At 46.7% G+C, this 18,810-nt stretch overlaps 3 protein-coding genes across 3 annotated transcripts, besides 29 other annotated features; 2 read left to right on the top strand and 1 right to left on the bottom strand.

Moving 5' to 3' along the window:
- Positions 1-3,006: 3,006 nt before the first annotated feature.
- Positions 3,007-3,101: a microsatellite.
- A 109-nt stretch (positions 3,102-3,210) lies between these two features.
- Positions 3,211-3,234: a microsatellite.
- Positions 3,235-3,572: 338 nt separating this feature from the next.
- Positions 3,573-3,594: a microsatellite.
- Positions 3,595-3,638: 44 nt separating this feature from the next.
- Positions 3,639-3,662: a microsatellite.
- A 176-nt stretch (positions 3,663-3,838) lies between these two features.
- PVX_091065 (hypothetical protein, conserved) lies at positions 3,839-10,083 on the top strand (the record flags this gene model as incomplete). The annotated part of the gene is made up of 2 exons (XM_001615157.1): positions 3,839-7,045; positions 7,201-10,083. The coding sequence occupies 2 exons, from the start codon at positions 3,839-3,841 to the stop codon at positions 10,081-10,083; spliced, it is 6,090 nt and encodes a 2,029-aa protein (XP_001615207.1).
- Positions 3,887-3,908: a microsatellite.
- Positions 4,248-4,423: a microsatellite.
- Positions 4,620-4,664: a microsatellite.
- Positions 4,903-4,937: a microsatellite.
- Positions 5,010-5,051: a microsatellite.
- Positions 5,514-5,566: a microsatellite.
- Positions 5,886-5,910: a microsatellite.
- Positions 7,044-7,072: a microsatellite.
- Positions 7,144-7,194: a microsatellite.
- Positions 7,452-7,493: a microsatellite.
- Positions 9,427-9,454: a microsatellite.
- Positions 10,084-10,286: 203 nt separating the features above from the next.
- Positions 10,287-10,333: a microsatellite.
- A 468-nt stretch (positions 10,334-10,801) lies between these two features.
- Positions 10,802-10,835: a microsatellite.
- Positions 10,826-10,850: a microsatellite.
- Positions 10,851-11,034: 184 nt separating this feature from the next.
- On the bottom strand, positions 11,035-13,147 carry PVX_091060 (pescadillo N-terminus domain containing protein; the record flags this gene model as incomplete). Its single annotated transcript, XM_001615156.1, has 1 exon — positions 11,035-13,147. One exon carries the CDS (start codon positions 13,145-13,147, stop codon positions 11,303-11,305), a length of 1,845 nt encoding a protein of 614 aa, XP_001615206.1. The 3' UTR covers positions 11,035-11,302.
- Positions 11,367-11,387: a microsatellite.
- Positions 12,989-13,016: a microsatellite.
- Positions 13,148-13,374: 227 nt separating the features above from the next.
- Positions 13,375-13,400: a microsatellite.
- An 833-nt stretch (positions 13,401-14,233) lies between these two features.
- Positions 14,234-14,258: a microsatellite.
- A 31-nt stretch (positions 14,259-14,289) lies between these two features.
- Positions 14,290-14,435: a microsatellite.
- A 785-nt stretch (positions 14,436-15,220) lies between these two features.
- PVX_091055 (hypothetical protein, conserved) lies at positions 15,221-18,421 on the top strand (the record flags this gene model as incomplete). The annotated part of the gene is made up of 1 exon (XM_001615155.1): positions 15,221-18,421. The coding sequence occupies one exon, from the start codon at positions 15,221-15,223 to the stop codon at positions 18,419-18,421; it is 3,201 nt and encodes a 1,066-aa protein (XP_001615205.1).
- Positions 15,311-15,335: a microsatellite.
- Positions 15,663-15,702: a microsatellite.
- Positions 16,568-16,626: a microsatellite.
- Positions 16,957-16,982: a microsatellite.
- Positions 17,609-17,629: a microsatellite.
- Positions 18,422-18,742: 321 nt separating the features above from the next.
- Positions 18,743-18,762: a microsatellite.
- Positions 18,763-18,810: the final 48 nt, after the last annotated feature.

Below are 18,810 nucleotides of genomic sequence, written 5' to 3'. Positions count from 1 at the left end.
TTTTTATATATACAATTATTTTTATTTTTTTTTATTTTTTTTTTTGTTTTTTTTTTTTTTTTGCGAACCCCTTGAGTTCGTTCATTTGCTATTAACAAATTTGATAGCTTCCCCGCATTGTTTATTGTATCTTATTTTTTCTGTTTTAATTAATACACCGAAGAGGAGAGAAAGTAAAAGAAAACAGCCGCAGAGTGAGGAGCGATAAATATTACGGGACAGCCGAGAAACAGCGCCAAAGTCCACTCGCAGCAGCGCATAAAAAATACGCGAGTGCAAATAGCAGCGGTGGCCCACAGGAGCTACATGCGCAGCGTACACGTAAATGCTACGCGGTACGCGGTACATATCCCACGTGATAGGCACTACGTGGTACATTCTACATATGATAGGCGCTACATGCTACGCGCTGCATGCCGTAGTTATACATGTGCATAGGCGCGTATGCGAAATACGTATTATTTCCAGCGCGGTATAGAAAATACGGCGGGGGAATGTAAAAATACATATGTATGCATTGATATATGTATTTTTATGTATATGCCACGAGCAAATATACGCACAAAATACCGCAGGTACATACATACATGCGAGAAAGCGATCGAATGAGCGAACGATTGCGCATATATATTATGTGGCATGTACATTTTAATTGCGGTCGAATTAATTTTGCCTGTATTGAATGAGCGTATCCCTGAAAATGTTTATACCTTCTCTTTTTTTTTTATTTTTCGAAAGATATTTTTTTTTTATGCTCGTCATTTCTTCCTTGTTTTTAAAATATCTACCACATATGTATATATATATATATATAAACATATATACGTATGAACATATATACATATAATCATATATACATATAATTATATATACATATAAACATCTATACATATAATCATATATACATATAAACATATATACATATATATTTATATGAGCTGTGAATATATGCCATGTATTATGTATGTTTAACCCCGCCCCTGTATGTATGTATAAATGAGCTTATACATTGTACATACATATAGATACATATACATACATAAATACATTTCTTTAATGTACTAAGCGAGATAATTATACATAAACCCCCCATTTGAAGTTTCTCACCCCCTATGTTTTTTTTTTTTTTTTTTGTTTTTCCAGTGACGTATATGAGTGACCAACTGGGATACGTGCTATGCGTTTAATTTATCTTATAGAAAATTTCCCCTTATTTTTTTTTTTCCTTATTTTTTTTTCCCTTATTTTTTTCCCCTTTTTTGCGTGCCCCAAAATTTGTATGAACGAGGAGGAGGCTAGCTAGCAGCGTATGCATGGTTAGTCAAACGTACGTACATACGCATATGCCTACGTATATACATATATGCATACTTACGTATGTGAACGTTTGTACCTTTTTACGTATGTACATTGACGTGGTAGTACCGCTGGCGCCTCGCACTCTGTTTGTCGCAGCCGCGGAGAGAACCCACGCTATATAATTCATTTTTGTATGCGCGCGAACAGGAGGGGCAAACATACCCCCAGTGCTGGCCGCGTAGCTGTAAGCGTATTTATAGTGTACGTCCGCTAACCTCAGGCATACATATTTTCTCAACTGCGTAGAGAAAAAAAAAATACGTGCGAGGAAAAAAGATACCCTTTTTTTTCGCGGCACTTAAGGAAATAATTATACGCACGAATAAGGTGAATGTTTTTTTTTATTTCTTTTTTTTTTCCTTTTTTTCCCTTTTTCCCCTTTTTTATGTTTTGAGAATACCTCCCCCAATTGCAATCCTTTTTGTGTGAGTTTTGCGCCATGTGGAGTTATGCGGATGCCGGCATGGAACGCAATAATGCATAGTACGCAGTAGAGCGGCATATATATGTTATGAGAGCGGCACGCGTTGAAAATACAGGCGCTGTGCCACACGTGTAGTGTATAGAAGCTACCCGGAAGTATTTGTTTATTTCCGTTTTCCATTTTTTGCACCCCCCCTGAATTAGTGAAGAAGCAGCTTTTGTGGGCCCCAACCCTCTGCCTGCGAGTTGGGACTGTATGCGAATGTTTGAACGTTTTTTGAACCCGTTTTTTTTAAATACTATTTTTATATGTACAATTAGAGCACCCACTTTCCCGCTGTTTCGTATTCCCACATTTTTTTTTTTTTCCCCATTTTTTTCTTACCCTATTTTACGCCCCTTATCGTTTACCCTTTTTTAATTCGCTTAAAAAAAAAAAAAAAATTAACAATCCGTATATCATGAGTAATTAATCCTTACCCTCGCGTAGAAGATTTGTGAAGTTATGTGTGTTTTTGTAACACGTGTGCCTTGCATGGACAGGTGACGTGAAGTTTAATTAAAAAGTTGAGCTTTGCGAAACGGTTCCTGTAGGCCTGCACGCGTGAGTGGCCGCCGATCGGTAGCAGTTTTTAAGAGCAATAATTTGTGGAGCCGCGCATGTGCATTTACATGTGCGTGGTGTTTTGTGTACGAATTTGTTTGCGCGCGAGTGCCCGTGTTGTGCCCTTGAGCGCTTTTATATGTGCTAAAACGCACGCGGACGCTTGCACGGAGTCGAGACGCGGCGCGTTAGGCGGCACAGCCAACATTAGGCAGCAGCCCCGTTTTAAGGCCTTCGCCGGAGGGAGCAGGCTCGGGAGTATGTTTTGTTAGTCGTGCGTGCAGCCACTGTGTGCATAGCCCCAGGGGTGCTTCTTCGCATCTTCGTCCCTTCGCTTCTTAGCTTGTTCGTTCGCGGTTAGCTTACCCTGCTTCGTTTGTTTTGCGTTGTTTCATTGCTGCTTGTTTCACTGCGCTTTGTTTCGTGCGCTTGTTTAATTTGTGCCCTCTTTAATTTTTTGCCTTGTTTAACCCCCTTTTGTTTAATTCCCCATTTGTTTAATTCTCCATTTGTTTAATTTCCCATTTTGTTTAATTTTCCTTTTGTTTAATTATTGTAGTTTTCCCACTTTTTAATGTGCAATTTTTTTTTTTTTTTTTTTTTTTTGGGTAGCTATTTTTGAACAAAGAAATGTGTATTTTTTTTTTTTTTTTTTTTTTTTTTTTTTCCCAGTAACTTTGAAGTGTGCATAGCCTTTGCGTATATGTACATGTTGTAAAAATTAAGATTGTCTTTCCTTTTTTTTTTTTTTTTTTTGCAACGTTGTAAACTTTCCCATTTTGTCTTTTTGTTTTTCCATTTTCTTGTCATTTTTTAATATATGTGTTTTTTTAAAAAATTGTATCAAACCGTGTAATATGTAAGCGCGTGTTTGTGCATACGTAGAAGTGTAAGTTCGTGTGGAGAACGTTGCATCTGTGCGCCTGCCCTTTCAACTTCCCCTCCCCCGTTGAGGAAACCAGTCTAGACGGAAAAAATCGACGCAGGGAATATAATTGCATTTATGCAACGGCCTCTATCAAAGGAGAACACGCGCGTGAATCACTATGTTTTAAATTTGCATCAACTTTTATTTTTTAAGTTAAACGTATTTTTTGGACATTTTTGCACAAAGCTGGAGTTTTGTTTTTTCAATTTTTTTTTTTTTTTTTTCCAAAGCGGTTAACTCGCGTTCGTGTGTTTTGTTTTTATTCGTTCGTGTGTTTTGTTTTTACCCGTGCGGGTGTTTTGTTTTTATCCGTGCGGGTGTTTCTTTTGCACGTTGTTCGTATTTTTTTGTTATCCGTTTGGTGCACTTGGCGATTTTGTTTTTTCCCCCTTTTTTTTTTCCTTTTTTTATCATCTTTTTTTTCCTTTTTTTTTCCTTTTTTTTCCATTTTTTTCTTTTTTTCCACCTGGCGGACACTCCCCTGCTTTTTCCCCCTCCCGCCCTTCTAACCAACCTCCTCGCCAATGTTCTCGCTGAGAAGTAGCTCCAACAGCAGCAAGAAGCAACCCATTGAGGTGGATGGAAAAGGAAAGAGACCCACCAGCGCCAAGGGGGAGACCGAGCAGGCGGAGGATGACCAAGTGAAGAACCTGTACAATGAAAAGTCATTAGTCAAAGTAGAAAGTTACCTGAACTATGCAGAGCAGCAGACACAAATGTACCCCATCAGCAGAACAACCACCCCCCATCAGCTTAACATTGGAAGCATGGAAAGTGTCCATGAGGAAGAAGGGACCTTTAACCCGATTGCGAAATCGTCAACACTGTTATCTCATGAGGAGGAGGAGCTAGCCAAACTTATAAGTGAGAATGACGAAGGGGTTGAAGAAGAGGTGGTGAGGAGACAGACCAGAAGTGTAAACAGTAGTAAGTACCCTCTTCCTGGTGAGCAGAGGGACGAAGAGGAGATTAATTTCGATTCGGGAATAACAAAGTCGGGTGTAAATGAGAAGAGGCAGAACTGCCCAAGTAATGAGGCCCTGCAGGGGGTGTCCGCTCCACAGGATGGCAGCGTCGACGTGGTGAATAATGTCAGCGAGGAAAATGGTGAGGGTCAGGCTGGGGAGATGTTTTCCCCCAATGGTGAACAGGAGGAGTCCGCCGAAGCGGAGGCAGAAGAGGAGGTAGAAGTGAATGTCGAAGCGGAGGTCGATGCGGAGGTAGAAGTGAATGTCGAAGCGGAGGTCGAAGCGGATGAGGAAGACGAATTGGGGAAGTCCCCCCTCGAGCAGAATAACAGCGTGGAGGGAGTCATTGGCGAGTCGTATGCAGAAGAGCCACGCCTCCATGACGAAGGGAAGGCAAGCGGTGGTGAATCGAGCGGCGCCCATCCAACCCGTGGCGAGGACAGTGGAAAGGCCTACCAAGGTAGGAACGAAATGTGCAAAGGTGAAGAATCGAAGGAAAGATTCGAGGAGTCCCTAATCAGTGACAGCTGTGTGTACAGCAAGGAGGAGGAAGTGAAATCGGAGACTTCCCTTTTTAAGGATGAGCATGAAGGGGAGAGCCACCTGCACGATAAGTTTAACGACGAAGTGCAGATGGGGAGCGACGTTCAGTTGAGCAGCGAAGTGCAGATGGGGAGCGAAGTGCAGATGGGGAGCGAAGCCCAGTTGAGTAGCGAAATGCAGATGAGCAGCGAAGGGAACAGCAACGAGCACTTTAAAAATGCGCTAATAAAAGATATGCTAATGCAGAAGGAGAGTAGTACAGCTGACCATCCCTCCCCCATTGACCAGAACAAGACGCTTGCCTTGATAGACAACCTGCTAAGCATTAAAGGGGAGGAGGGGGTGAATAATCATTTTGATAAGTTATTTGCCGAGGAGAGCAGAGATGTGGTTAGTAATGCCTATGGCCCTGTGCCCATTGTGAATGCATCCCCTGGTGGGGGAAACCCATGCGGAGGGGTGACTGTTGGAGGGGGGATTCCCGCACATGTGCATAGTGGCGGTGCTGCCGGTGGTGCCGCCGGTGTTGCCTCCGGTGTTGGGAAGAGTGCCTGCGTGAGCCATAGGGAGAGCCCCGTTGGCGGCTGCGTGGGGAATAACGCCGTGGGGGGCAACCTGGTTGGAAGTAATCTCGTTGGAAGTAATCTCGTTGGAAGCAACCTCGTTGGAAGCAACCTCGTTGGGAATAATCTCGTGGGAAATGGCCTCTCCGCAAATCACCCCCCCGCAAATCATCTCGTGGGGAGTACCCCGCTTGGAAGCCCCCCCGTTGGAAGCCCCCCGCTTGGCAACCTCCCCAGCGGAGGAATGCACGAGGGCTGCGCCATGGCGAGCAAAGAAGCCCTGAGCAAAGGTGAAAGCATAAGGAAGTCAAAAATCATCTGCCTCAGCTACCTACGCATATTGAAGAGGCTAACCTCCATCTGGAGTGAAACGAACAAGTCCTTCGAATACCATTTTGTGAGTATCCTCAACAGCGTGGAAATGAACAACTTGGATTTGTACCTTTGTTGCTTTTCAAATATAAAAATATCCTCTGCGAAAAGTTTGTTCCTGGATTCTATTGTGGAGTGCATTGACGAATTGGAGATAATAAAGAAGCTGAAGAATGGGAAGGGGAAGGAGGAGAGTAGCAATCACCTGTATGACAAAAGCACCTCCTTCAGTTCTTCCTCCTCAAGTGGAAATAAAAATGGGAAAAGTGAAATGTTGAAGCAGATCATGGAAGAAGTGGAGAGTAATTTGTCTAAAGAAATTGTGGATGAGATGCACGACTTGTCTTTGAGGAACCCCTACTACAGTAGTACCTACCATGGGAACAACAGTGTGGGTAACGTCATGTCTGCAGTGTCTCCTCATGTGGCCGATGGAGGAGAGCCCAGTGTGTTGTCCCTCTACAGCTGTGCCCATAAGAAGGGTGGCGGTAACCACCACGTGTGCAACGATTCGGGTGGCTTCGTCGATTTGAAAAAGGGGAAGGAATTGCTCATGTGCGGGGGTAGGAATCCCTGCGGTGTGTCTGCTGCCTGCGGAGGTGGGGCGGTCGTTGGAGGGTCCCCCCCGAGCGCCGCTTCCCCTATTGGCGCCGTTGGAACGGCGGCTGCCGGGGGGGGGAGCTTCCCCAGTTACGCGTGCAACTCGCACGGCAACCACTTCGCTTGCGCCGGCGCCCTCCCGGCGAACTGCGCCAGCGGCAACAACATCAGCAGCGGTAATAATGGAAACAACAGAGGGAACCCCCTGAGCAGCAGCTACAGCGCGAACATGATGAGCCTGGCCGGGAATAACCCCCTAAGCTACAGCAACAGCTTCGGCGCCGCCTCCAACTCGTGCAAGAAGAAGTGCAGCTACTCGGATGAAAACATTCTAAACAAGCTAAACGTCAGCATAGACTACCACTCGTATAACGACTACAGCAACAACTACATTCAGGAGGCCGAGAAGGTGGTGGAAAAGTACAAAAATTTGAGCAAGCTTAATTCGAAGGAGAGCGAAAATATGTATAGCACGTGCAGCCAGTCCACCGTGCACGACGTCAGTAACGCTAACGTGAATGCCTATTTGCATTTTAAATCGTTCATGGCGGAATATGCGAACATGCACAAGGGGGGTGGGGGCCCTGCGGAGAAGAACAAGTTGAAGGACATGGACTTGACCTCCAGTGACCTGAGCTTCCTGCGCTGCCTCTACGCGCATTTGTGTGGAACCGGCGGATGGGAGGTGAGTCTATTCGCATGGTGGGGTGCAAACGGGGGTACAGTTTTGGAAGATGCACTCGCACCGGTGAGTGCCCCGTTATGTACCCACTGTCTAACCTGCAACTGCTTCATTCTTGTGACGCCTTTTTTTTTTTTTTTTTTTTTCCCACCGTGCAGGATAAAGGACCCAGCGATGCGTACTGCCATGAAAACGACGCGAAGGATGCGAAGAGCTTTTACGACAGCAAGCTGAAGCTCGACTCGAGCAGCAACAACGACATGAGCAAATTCCTGCAGGAGTACAAGCTGAGTGATGAAGACAACTTTGACGAGAGGGAGTACTACACCAAGTACGCGCGAAACAGCAACAAAGGGGGGATTCTCAACGGATGTGATATGAACGGAAATTTTTCGTCCAACAGTTTCCAGAGCATCATGAGGAAGAGGAAGTTGAGGGACACCCCTTCTGCGCACCACCATCATAGTCATCACCCGATGCAGAAGTGCAGCGTAGGGGGTGGCGGTTTGGCTAGTGTAAGCGGAATGGCTGGTGCGAACGGGGCCATGCTGAGCGGGCTCGCGGACCTGAGTGGAAACCCCGGAGGCGGGGTGGGCGCGAGCGGAGCGGGCGTGGGGGGCTACGACTTGAACTACCTGCTGTGCAACACCAATGTGCTGAAGAAGTTGAAGTTTAATTTGTTGGAGGGCAAGAAGGGTGCCGATGTTAGCGGGGTTGGCGGCGTTGCCAATGTTAGCAGTGTTAACAGTGTTAGCGGCGGGGGAGCGAACCTGCCCGGGAGCAGCGGCAGCCTGCTGGGAGTCATCGACTTCCTGAAGAAGGACTCCAACGACTACTCCGTGGACGAAAACGGCGGCCCGCACATGAACACGAGAAAAAGCTTCGCCAACAAGAATAACGCCATGAGTAGCAACGCGAAGAACTACAAGGACATTTTGAACCTGTCGCAGGAGAATTTTGGCAAGAAGGGAGCCAACGGGGGGGGAGCGGCGGGAGGAGTGGCAGGAGGAGCGGCGGGAGGTGCATCTCCCTCACCGTACAAGAATGGGAACGATCGAGACCGAGATAGGGACCGCGACCGGGACCGCGACCTGGACGTGCTTCACCACCACCATCACTTCCCCCTGCACCACCCATCGCTCCCACATCACCACATAAACCCCAGCACCCTGTACGACTTTATAATGAACACCAATAGTGGGTCTAGCGGATTGATGGAGAGTTCGCTTCACCATTCAGGAAGCCTCCTGATGAACAGCCCCACCGGGAATAACAGAAATGAGAGCAGCATGCATGACAGTGGCCTTGGGAACCAGAACAACAGCGGCAATAACAATAACGGCACGATGAACATGAAGGGAGCATACAACGTGAGTGGAAGTGCCACGAGCACCACGACTCCCAGCGGATTGCAGAAGAAGAACAGCTACGATTTTAGCGCCGATTATAATTCCAAGATAAGTGCCAACGAGTCGGAGCTGTCCCTAAGCAATAACGATAATAGTAGCGAGCTGCTAATGAGTAGTACCAAAATGGAGGGGGGGTCTTCTACCGCAGCTGGTCTGAGCAGTGCTGTCTCCCCAGGGGGGGTTGCACCGGGAGGGATGAGCCCCTACAAACATAGTAAGAATGAAAATGGAAAGGCAATTGGAATGGGTACGACCCCAAATGGTGGGAGTAAGAATGTTAAAAATTTAAAAAGCTCATCCAACATCACACCAGTGCCATCAGCAAACTACGGAATTGGGAAGTTGAAATATGAAATGCCTGTTGGTGTAAATCCAAATGATGATAAAGTGAAGGGAGTTTATTTTTCTAAGTCCCCTAGAGGAGTTGGCAAGTGGAACGCCTATTTTCAAATTGCCAATAATAAGAGGCTGTTTACCAGCTTCAGTGTGAGCAAGTACGGCTATAACGAAGCTAGGAAGTTATCTATTTTGAAGAGAACCGAGTGGGAGAAGGAGTACAGGCACCACACTGACTTGAAGAACGCGGATGTGAAGAAGGGGAAGAAGAAGTCCACCCACCACCACCCGCAATCGCAGCAATCGCAATCGCAGCCATCGCAGCAAGCGCAATCGCAGCCATCGCAGCCATCGCAGCAGCCGCAGCAGCACCACCCGGTAAGCAGCAGCTTGGTCAAAGGTAACGTCAAAACTGCGCAGAAGGGGAACAACAACCACTCGGTAAATTCCAACAGCGATGAGTCCATCTCGTTTGGGAGGGAAAACAAACTGAATGAAGACAGCAGCTGGATGTACTCCAATGACGACGAGGAGGGCTGCTTGATTAGCGGCAAACTCGCGGCCGACCTGTCGAGCGAGCTGAACGATTTGGGCACGTTGAACGAGTTGAGCCATGTGAGCAATTTGAACGAGCTCAGCCATTTGGGCAATCTGAACGAGCTGAACGAGCTCACCCATTTGAACGACTTGAACGATTCGCATATGCTGACTGCTGGGGGAGGAAAGAAGGTGAGCAAGCTGAGCATGCCCAGTGGGAATAACGGCAGCGGCGGCGGAGGAGGGTCTCTCACTGCTGCTGGTGCGGCGGTCGGCGAGTGCATCAAGGTGGACGACAACATAAACTTCTTCATCGAGTGCACGAAGAACGATAACGACGCGTTTAACTCCGTGGACCTTCTGCGTTCGAGTTTGAACGGCGGGGCGGCTGGCGACGGAAGAGCGGCCGGTGACGGCAATAGCGGTGGCAATAGCGGTGGCAATGGCGGTGGCAATGGCGGTGGCAATAGCGGTGGCAGTGGCGGTGGCAATGGCGGTGGCAGTGGCGGTGGGAAGACCTCCTCCAGGAAAAGCGCCCTCAGCGGCAGTGGCAACTTCCCCTTGAACTCGCTCGTGGACTCCTACGGAGCCGGCGCAGAGAACAACGGCAAGCAGCCGCTCAACTCGTCCAGGGTGCTCTCCAGCTCGATTGGGCTGCCCAACAAGTACATCCGCAACTTGCAGTTCCCGGCCATCGACTCCCACACGGTCAGCAACTTTTTGGAGGCCGTCACGGACGACCAGAAAATTTCGTCCTAGCGGGGAAGCGGTTAAGAAGTAAAGCGGCTAAGCAGTAAAGCGGCCAAGCTGCCACGCGGCGTGTGTGGATTTACATGCCCTTCTGCGTTTGCATTCGTAGATTGTTTTTTTTTTTTTCACTCGAAAGTTGCGCCTTTGTTTTGGCCTACCCCGATTGCGCTATCGCCCTTACCATGTATTTCTTCATTTTGCGCTACCACGTATTCTTTCATTTTGCTTTTTTTTACCCCTTTTTTTGCCCTTTTTTTTGTGCATGCGTTTGTACCATCGTCCGTGCATACACAGATGCGCACCCGCGCGAACTGCTGTGTGCATGTGCCTTTAAGCAGACCCCTTTTTAAGTTCCAGCTGCGTTAACGTAGCATAGCGTAGAAGTTTACCTGGGCGCGTCCCTTTGGCATCACGCTTCAAGATGGAAGGAGAAACGGCCCAATGGCCAGACGGAGCATACTCCGCGTTCGTTTTTAAGAGCCACACATGTGGGTATATTTTTGCCTTAAAATGGCGACCGTTTGGGAAGCAAATTGACGAGAAAATGGAAGGAAAAAAAAGGAAAGCGTTTTTTAAGTTTAAAAAAAAAAGTGACAGAGGGGTGGGCGCAAAGATATACACTTGAGAAGGGCCACGTGGAGGCGCACAGTTTGTGGGTCATCCTTTGGGCTAGTCTACGGGTCAGTCTGTGCGCAGTTCACCTTTGCCCATTCCAGGTTGAGCCCAAAAAGGTGAATCGTGTGTGCGGCTTGCCTTCTTTCATTGTGATGAGACAGTTTCTTCTGTAAAGCGGAGTTAGCGGTGCCCCCCTGAGAGGCACCTGTGTGGCCATGCATGTATACGTGTGCGCACGCCGATACGCGCAATTCCCATTTTATGGTTATCTACTGAGGGTGCGGATTAGCTCCGGCTGCAAGCCCGTTCGGGGCCGCCCCAAATGGGTGCGCGTTGGGTTGGCCTATTCAAAAGGGGGCCCACAAGTACGTGCATGCAAATATGTACGTCTTCTGTAACTGGAGGCTTCTTTTTCCTCCTTAAATCGGCGCCGCTCTTCGCACGTCGTTCCTCCGCACCCAACTGATGGGCACATCCCCAACGGTAGGCATACCCTCGGGATGACTTCCCACTGCAGGGAGCAGCGAAGCGGAGCTGCTACTGACCAACTGTGGGGAGGCTACGTGGGCCAATCTCCCCCATTCATTATGTAGCCCCCTCTCGCTATCTCGCTTCAATTTTTTTTTTTTTTTTTGGCACCCCCAGCTAGCTTCTTCTCCCTTGTTTTGTTAATAAACTTATCGATGGTCATTTTTTGTTTCCTTTCGGCATTTTCAATTCTTGTGTACAACTTTCGCTTCTTCTTACTGAGGAGGATTTTATGTCTCTGTATGTTTTCCCTCGTTTTGGCTGACTGCACCTCCTTGGCCTTCTGCGTATCCTTCGTGGAGGTCTCCTCCACTGGAACGTAATTGTCCTCATCTTCCAACTCCATCTGGTTATTTAGGCAAGCATTTCTAAGTAGTTGCAGTTTTTCCTTACTGACCTCATCGTCTGATTTTAGCAATTCATCGTCTTTATTTGCCTGACCATGTTCATGTGTTGTCGTCTCCTGTGCGTCTCTGTTGAGGCCATTTCTCTCCGCCTCTTCATTCAACAGCTTGTTAATCGCGTATTCCTCCCTTTTCACGAAATTTTTAAAGTTGTCATCCTCAATGAATGGGGAGAGGTGCACAGGAAGGTTTTTCACATCGACAGAGTAGTCACTACATGGGAGTATTTTTTTTCTATTAAGGCAGTCAAATATGTATTGCGGTTGTACATACATGTTTTCCATTTTTTGGTGCCCCTTTTGTGGGGCTTCTCCATAGGGTTCTAAAATTTCGTGCGTGATTTTTTGATCACCCAGCTGATAGGGAGAGTAGGGGGAATTCCATCCTATGGCACCTCCACAGGACAGGATAATGAGGGAGAGTATGTCGAGGGGCATATCTGTGTGGATGTAATAGACTTGATTTTTGAACAGGTCCTTCAGGGTGTCATTCTGTTCGTCTATGTTGTGTTTTATTTCTTCATCTTCGCTTTCTTTTTTGGGGAGGCCGCTGGGTTTCACTTCCTCGCGGTGCTCCTCACTTTGGCTTGGTTCCCCTGCTGGGGGGGCACCCTCCTGTGGAGACTGCACCAACAGGTGGCCATCTGAGCTAAGGCCGCTATCCACTTGGGTGGTCTCCCCCGGGAACTTCTCCCTGCAGAGCGCAATCAACCCCTCGTCGTACGAAAGGTGGCTGAGCTTTTCACTTTTCAGGAGCTCGCCCTGCTCGGGGGGGTAAGCCATATTGTGCATCTTGTAAAGTTTGAAGAGGACAAATTTGAGCAGGCAAATGTAGTACTCTATAAAAGTGGTGATGAGGGAGAAGTCTATGGACTTATCTAAATAGGGAGTAAATGTATGGGGAATGAGCCAGGTAACTTTCTTCTGCAAAATTTCTGCCTGTAGGTAATATCCCTTTACACTTATGAACCCCTTTTTGATCCTATTCGTTTTGTACACATAATAATGAAAGTGATTTTTTATCTTTTCACAGTTTGTAACAAATCGATTTAAAATTCCCAACTTCTCATTTGAAGGAAGCAACGAATAGGCCACAACTGCACTTAGAGCATCGTCAAGTTCTTCTATTGCATAAGAAAAGATGGGGAACCTTTCCTTAATTATATGGTCTAATGTATATTTGGGGAAATTTTTTATTAAATTTTTACATCTCTCTTCATCCTCCAATGCTACTTTATATTTTTTATACTTTCTTAAACAGGTGGTGATTTTTCTGAAGTCCTGAATAATTTTTTCATGGGCCAATTTTTGGAAGTCATTTTTTGAGTAGTATACTTTTTGCTTGTAAAACTTGCTTCGTAATTTCAGGGGGATTTCCTTAAAGTCCTTTGGGTATATCCCCTTGAAGATGCAGAGCTTCCGGAACTCCCTCTCCTTCAGGAACAGCTTCTTCAGTATGCTTTTCTTCGTCAGGTACTTGCCCTCCTTCTTCTTCTTCGCCTTCTTCCGCAGCTTGTGGATATGCATTTTGTTGGCCCAGCAAGCAGTGGTTAGGGGATAACAACGCGGTGGTTGAGAGGTAACAACGAGGGGATACGCAGTGGTTAGGAGATGACAACGAGGGGATACGCGATGACTACGCGGCAGTTGCGCAGAAAGAGCGAACCCTGCACGGGTGGGCCGTGTTGCCCCTCGCTTGCTCACGCCCACGCGGCTGCCGCGCTGGAGAATGCCCCCTTTTGGAGGAAAACAAAAATGAAGAGTACAAAATGGCACGACGGGGGTGGAAAAGTAAAATAAAAAATGAGCAAGCAGGCAAGCAAAGAAGCAAACAAACAAACAAACCGCTAGCAACGTTTCACCAGATGAGCGGAAATTTCTTAAAACATGCGGAGGGGTACATTTGCAGATTGCTGAAAAGATTGTCACTCAGCGCAGATCGGCAAATTTTTTTTTTTTTTTTTTTTTTTTTTTTCCCGACTCTTTCTACAAGTACATATGCACTGCTCACGGTTTTGTTTTCCCAATTTTCGGGTCCCTCGCATAACCCGTTAACCCTTTCGGTGATTAAAATATGTTTGGCGTTTTTGTTTTTCGCGAGGAAACGGTCCGGTCGGCAGCGGTTTGGTCCCCCCCGCGCGCCATACATTGCAGTCGAAAGCGTGCCTCGAAATGCATGCCGTGTACACCCCCATTTGGGGGATAGCCACGCGGGGAGCTAATTCCATCGCAACAATATTTTTTTAATCTGACCCACTATACCGCAACATGAAGTTAAACACCTATTTGGAGTTTTTATTTCCCCTTCCCCGTGTTCATATGATGTAGCTTTAGAGGATGCTAAGAATGGCGTATCAATAGGGGGGGTGTTCCCCTTTTCTTTGGCGGTTATTTCCCCAACCATGTGGACGCACATGAGTGGAGATGTTTACATATGCTCATAAGTACATTCCTATGTTCTCACTTTGTTGGTAAGAGGGCATAATGGCGATGGAACTACAGGTGAAAGGCTACCCATGGGGGGATATTTTCCCCCCTGCCCATCCCCCTGATGGGTTAATAATCACTGGGGCAATTTTCTCGACATAAAAAATAGGAACATCACCGCGTGAGAATGCGAACGTTCGGTTTTTCCCTGCCCCCTCTGTTTTAAGGTCCAGGAGTAATTTCCTCCAAAAAAAAAACTTTTCTTTGTGTTGGAGCCACCAGAGGAGTCCCTTATCCTCGTGGAGAGGCTCCCCTTCTTGTAACCTCCCTATGCATCGGCTGTAGAGCCAAAGTGGAGGAACTCTGGCAATTTAGCGGTTAATCCGTATGCCAGCGGAGGGAGCACCTGCATGCAACGGTGAGAAGACCACCGGATGGGTCGTTTTCCCCTGTGGGGTGAACCCCAAATGGGGCTGCTTTGCGCCGCTGTCCGCGCAGCGAGAGATCATGGCGTAAATGATGGACGGCAAAAAGGGAGTCTGCGAAATGTCATTTTTTGCAAAATTGATGTCAGGCACCGGGGTGATATATATATATGTTTTTTTTTTTTTTTCCTTACGAATGGGGTTCACTTTGGAGCGCCTCTCTCCCTCGCTTTCTCCGTTTTGCTTGGACGCGCCGGTAATTTTTTTCGGGTGGAAACGCGGGAGAAACTGCTGCTCAGCAATTGCGCGGTTGCTCACAGTTCGCGCTTGCCTCCTCCCTCTTTGGTTTTTTTTTTTTTTTTATGTCTACCTTTTTGCGGAGGTTTCATGCGGCCCCAATGAGGTAGGGCAAAATTCCTCCCCCTCACAAGCGCATGTAGAAGGGGAACTTTCCCCCGCAGCGTTTCCTCCAGGGGGGGATACCCCGTTTCGCTGTTGCGATAACGTGGGTTCCAAAGTTAAGTTACGCATATGTGAGAAAAAAAAAAAAAAAAAAGGGGTGAACGAAAGAGGGTCTATAGGACAGCTACAAAGAGGTAGGAAAATCTTCCCCATTATGGACACTTTTCTTTTTTCTCTCCCCCCCAAAATTACATTGTGGAGTCTTTTTTTTTTTTTTTTTTTTTTTTTTCCGCGAAGGGGAGGGAGGCAAATATGGTTCGTACGGACGATTCCTTCATGATGAAAAATGAAGAATGTGCAAAGAGAACAAAAAGGGAAAAAACGTAAAGATGAGAAAGTTAGGAGCAGTGGGACGAACTATCATCCTTTGGGTAGCGAAAATAAAAAATGGATTGACGAAACTTGGTTCGAGTCGAACACAGTGTGTAGTAATATCAGCGTAGATTCCTCCGTTGAGAAATGTGGGGAGCGCCGTAGGGCGGATGGACCCACCGTTGGGAGCAAACCAGGTGGTGGTCCCACAAAGGGAGGCCATTCAGCCGATCAGTCAAACGGAGAAAATGACTGCAACGAAAATGGCTACCAACAAACGGGCTACGTCAACGTGACCCTCTCAGGGGGAGAAACACCGGGTGAGGATAATACACGTGGGAAGGGCCCCCCGGGGGGGAGCAAAACGGACGATCATTCGCCCTCGAAGCGGGGGAAAGAAGGGGAGAAAAAAAAGAGTAAAGAGAAGAAGGGGCCAAGTAAAAAGAGAGCAGAAAGGCAGGCAGCAAAATCCGCAACTACCACGGTTGACCAGCCGGGAAGCGAAAAGATGGAACACTTGAAAGACATCCTACACGAACAGCTGAAAAAGAAAAAAAACATTTTGGAAGAAAAGCTGAGGGCGAGGCAGCACGAAAGGAGTAAGCTAGAGGAGGATGTAAAAAACGCAGGAGCGGAACTGTTTAGAGTGAATAAAGAAAACGATTTTTTAAATAAAAAGGATCAAGAGTTAAGTGAGTCGATAAGGAATATGAAAGATGAGAGGGAGAGGCAGCTGGGGAAGCAAGCCGAATTGAAAAGAAATTACAACAAGCAAATGGCAAATTTGAAGAAGGAGCTGAATTACCAATCCGATGTCTTCAGCAAGTTTAATAAGAGCCTCCTCGAGCTGAACAACTTGAGGAGGTACTTCGACTTGGTGACCGCCAATTCGCGCGTCAGTGAAAATGCATTGGGGAGGAAGCGGCAGAAGGGCCAGGCGGGGCAGGCGGGGCAGACGAGGCAGGCGGGGCAGACGGGGCAGACGGGGCAGACGGGGCAGACGGGGCAGACGGGGGCGATGGGACGCGCAGAGGATGAGGCCCCCTTAGAGGGAGAGCCCCCCCTGGTGAGCCAGCCAGCCATCCAGAAGAAGGAAAACATTCTGAGCAAAATGAACCACGACTTGAACGAAATACAAAACGACATCGACACGAAGAAGGAAATGGAAAGGAACGAGCAGACGGAATGTGCCAATTTGGAAAGACTCATAAGGGAGGAGAAGGAGGAGTACGCGCAGTTGAAGAAGGGGAGGCAAAGCATGCTGAAGGAGCTGAACGAATCGATCAGCAAAATGAAGCAGAGAGATGAAGCGATTGACGAAATGAACACCAAACTGATGGAGCTAAAGTCAGCCATATGCGACATGGAGGTACAGAAGGAGGTCCTCACGAAAGAGCTTACAACGGAGAAGGAGAAAAAGGAAAAACTTCAATCCGAACTTGGGGCGCTGAAAAACGAGGCGGAACGGACCCTGCAGGGGGGGAAAGAGATCCAAAAGGAGGTGCACACCATGGTGCGGCACAACGAAGAAGTCAAAGTGGAAATACAAAATGAGCGAACCAAGTGTGCACAAATAAACGAAGAAATAGGAAAACTCAAAAAGGAAATGCGAAACAGGGAAAACAAAATAAAGATGGTAAAAAATGATATTAACAAAAATATTGACAAAATTATTAACATGTATACAGAAGAAATTAAAGTGAGTCATTTTTCCTCAAAATTGAAAAGCGACCTGGCCAATGTGAAGGAAAACATCACGAGAAAAGAAAACGAAATTGAAAGCTACAAAAATGGTATCATCCGAACTAAGATACAACAAATTTTGGAAAGCACAAAAATAGAAAATGTACAGGAAAAGGTAAAAAAATTAAATGAAGAATTTGAAGAAAAAAATGAACTGCTAACGAACTACGACCAAGTCATAAAGAAAAATCACCACTTGATTGAAAATAAACAGCTGGAGGTGGACAGACTGAATGAGGAGTTTGACAGGAAAAATAAAAAAAACTGTGATGACCATGGAATGCCTCTCACGTTGAACATAAAAATACAGAAGCTGAATAAGCAGATAAGGGATGTACTGAAGCAGAGCAGGCATTTGGAAAAGAACTGGTTTTTGAAGCAATCCGAAATGATAAAAATACAAAATGAAAATCAAAAAATGAATGAAGAAATGCTCAGAGGGAAGGACCTACGACTCATTCTAAATCAGAAGAAGTGCGAACTTCAGGAAAATTTCAAAAACGCGCAAAATGGAATTAAAAAAATAAATAAAAATATCATGTACATACGACTGCAGCTGGAAAAGTTCGCCTCCAAAAATTCGGACACGCTCAGCGAAATAGGCAAAATGGAAGACAACTTGCTCAAGTGGAGCGAAAAAAAAAACATCAAAGCTGAACAGTTTAAGCGGAAAAAGGAACACTTAAAAAATGATATCAACTCCCTAAAATGTGAAAAAGAAAAATACCAACAAGACCTCCTGCACTATGAAAATAAAATCCTCATTTTGGAAAACAAAATCGACCAAAGGAAGAAGCTGCAAGGGGTGATCAAAGAGTACACGGAAAACAAGGACATCCTCCTCTTGAAGAAAAACATACAGGCAAAGCATGACCTCATAGAGAGTGCAAAAAAGCAGCAAAATATTCTCCTCGCGAATATTAAGCAGGCACTGAACAAGCGAAACGAACTGGACAGTAAGAAGGAAGCTTTCCAAAAAAATTTTGACAACGGGGTTAATGTCTCCTTTAAAATACAGCACGAAATTGCTTTTGCTAAAAAAAATGTCAAACAGGCTAAAGGCAAGAAGGTGTCCCTCGCCAAGTACCTAACCGAACTGACCCACTCCTATGAGCAACTTACTTCTAAGGCAGAACAAGAGAAGACACACCTCCTCCATCTGAGCAGACAGCGTGACATCTACGAGGGCATACTCAAGATCCAAAATTGTGAAAAGAAGCAACGATTCCTGGAATTGCTAAAATTTCAAAACGCCGTAAAAAATGGGGGCTCTCTTTCCAACTCGAAGAAGCCGTATGAAACTCTGCGGAAGAGCTGCGCCTCCTACAGGAAGAGGCTCCTCGCCATTGAGAGCAAGCTGCGTGGCTTGGCCGCCTCCGATGAGGCGTACGCCAGGTTGATTGGGGTGCTGCTCGAGTGGCTCGCCAACTGACAGGGGGTAGAGCAGCGGGGGTCCCATTTGGCGCGACCTTAGCAGTTTATTCCGCCCCTACTGAATTGGTAGCCAGCTCGCCATCGTGTGCGTTATGTGCGTTTCTTTCATGGCGATTCCTTTTACGCCCCCTCTTCACCTCCACGTGTATACCTCTCTTTCGCGACTCCACCCGCCGCCCATCCGTGTTAAGCGGGAGGTTCCTCGAGGCTTCCACACAGCTCGCACTGATCTGTAGAAACGTGCCAGGAAGTTCTCGAAAGTTTTATATAACTCTATCAATTTTATGCGCCCCCTTTTTAGAATAACCTGCCCGCCCCACTTCAACCTATTTGCAAAACGTGGCGTTTCCCCCTTCCACCACCCCCAACTTTATGCACGCTTCATTT

The sequence above is a fragment of the Plasmodium vivax genome, chromosome 9 (genome assembly GCF_000002415.2).
Source record: "Plasmodium vivax chromosome 9, whole genome shotgun sequence".
NCBI classification, from domain to species: domain Eukaryota; phylum Apicomplexa; class Aconoidasida; order Haemosporida; family Plasmodiidae; genus Plasmodium; species Plasmodium vivax.
The sequence above is the reverse complement of the archived record's forward strand: the minus strand, read 5'-3'. Positions and strand labels throughout refer to the sequence as shown.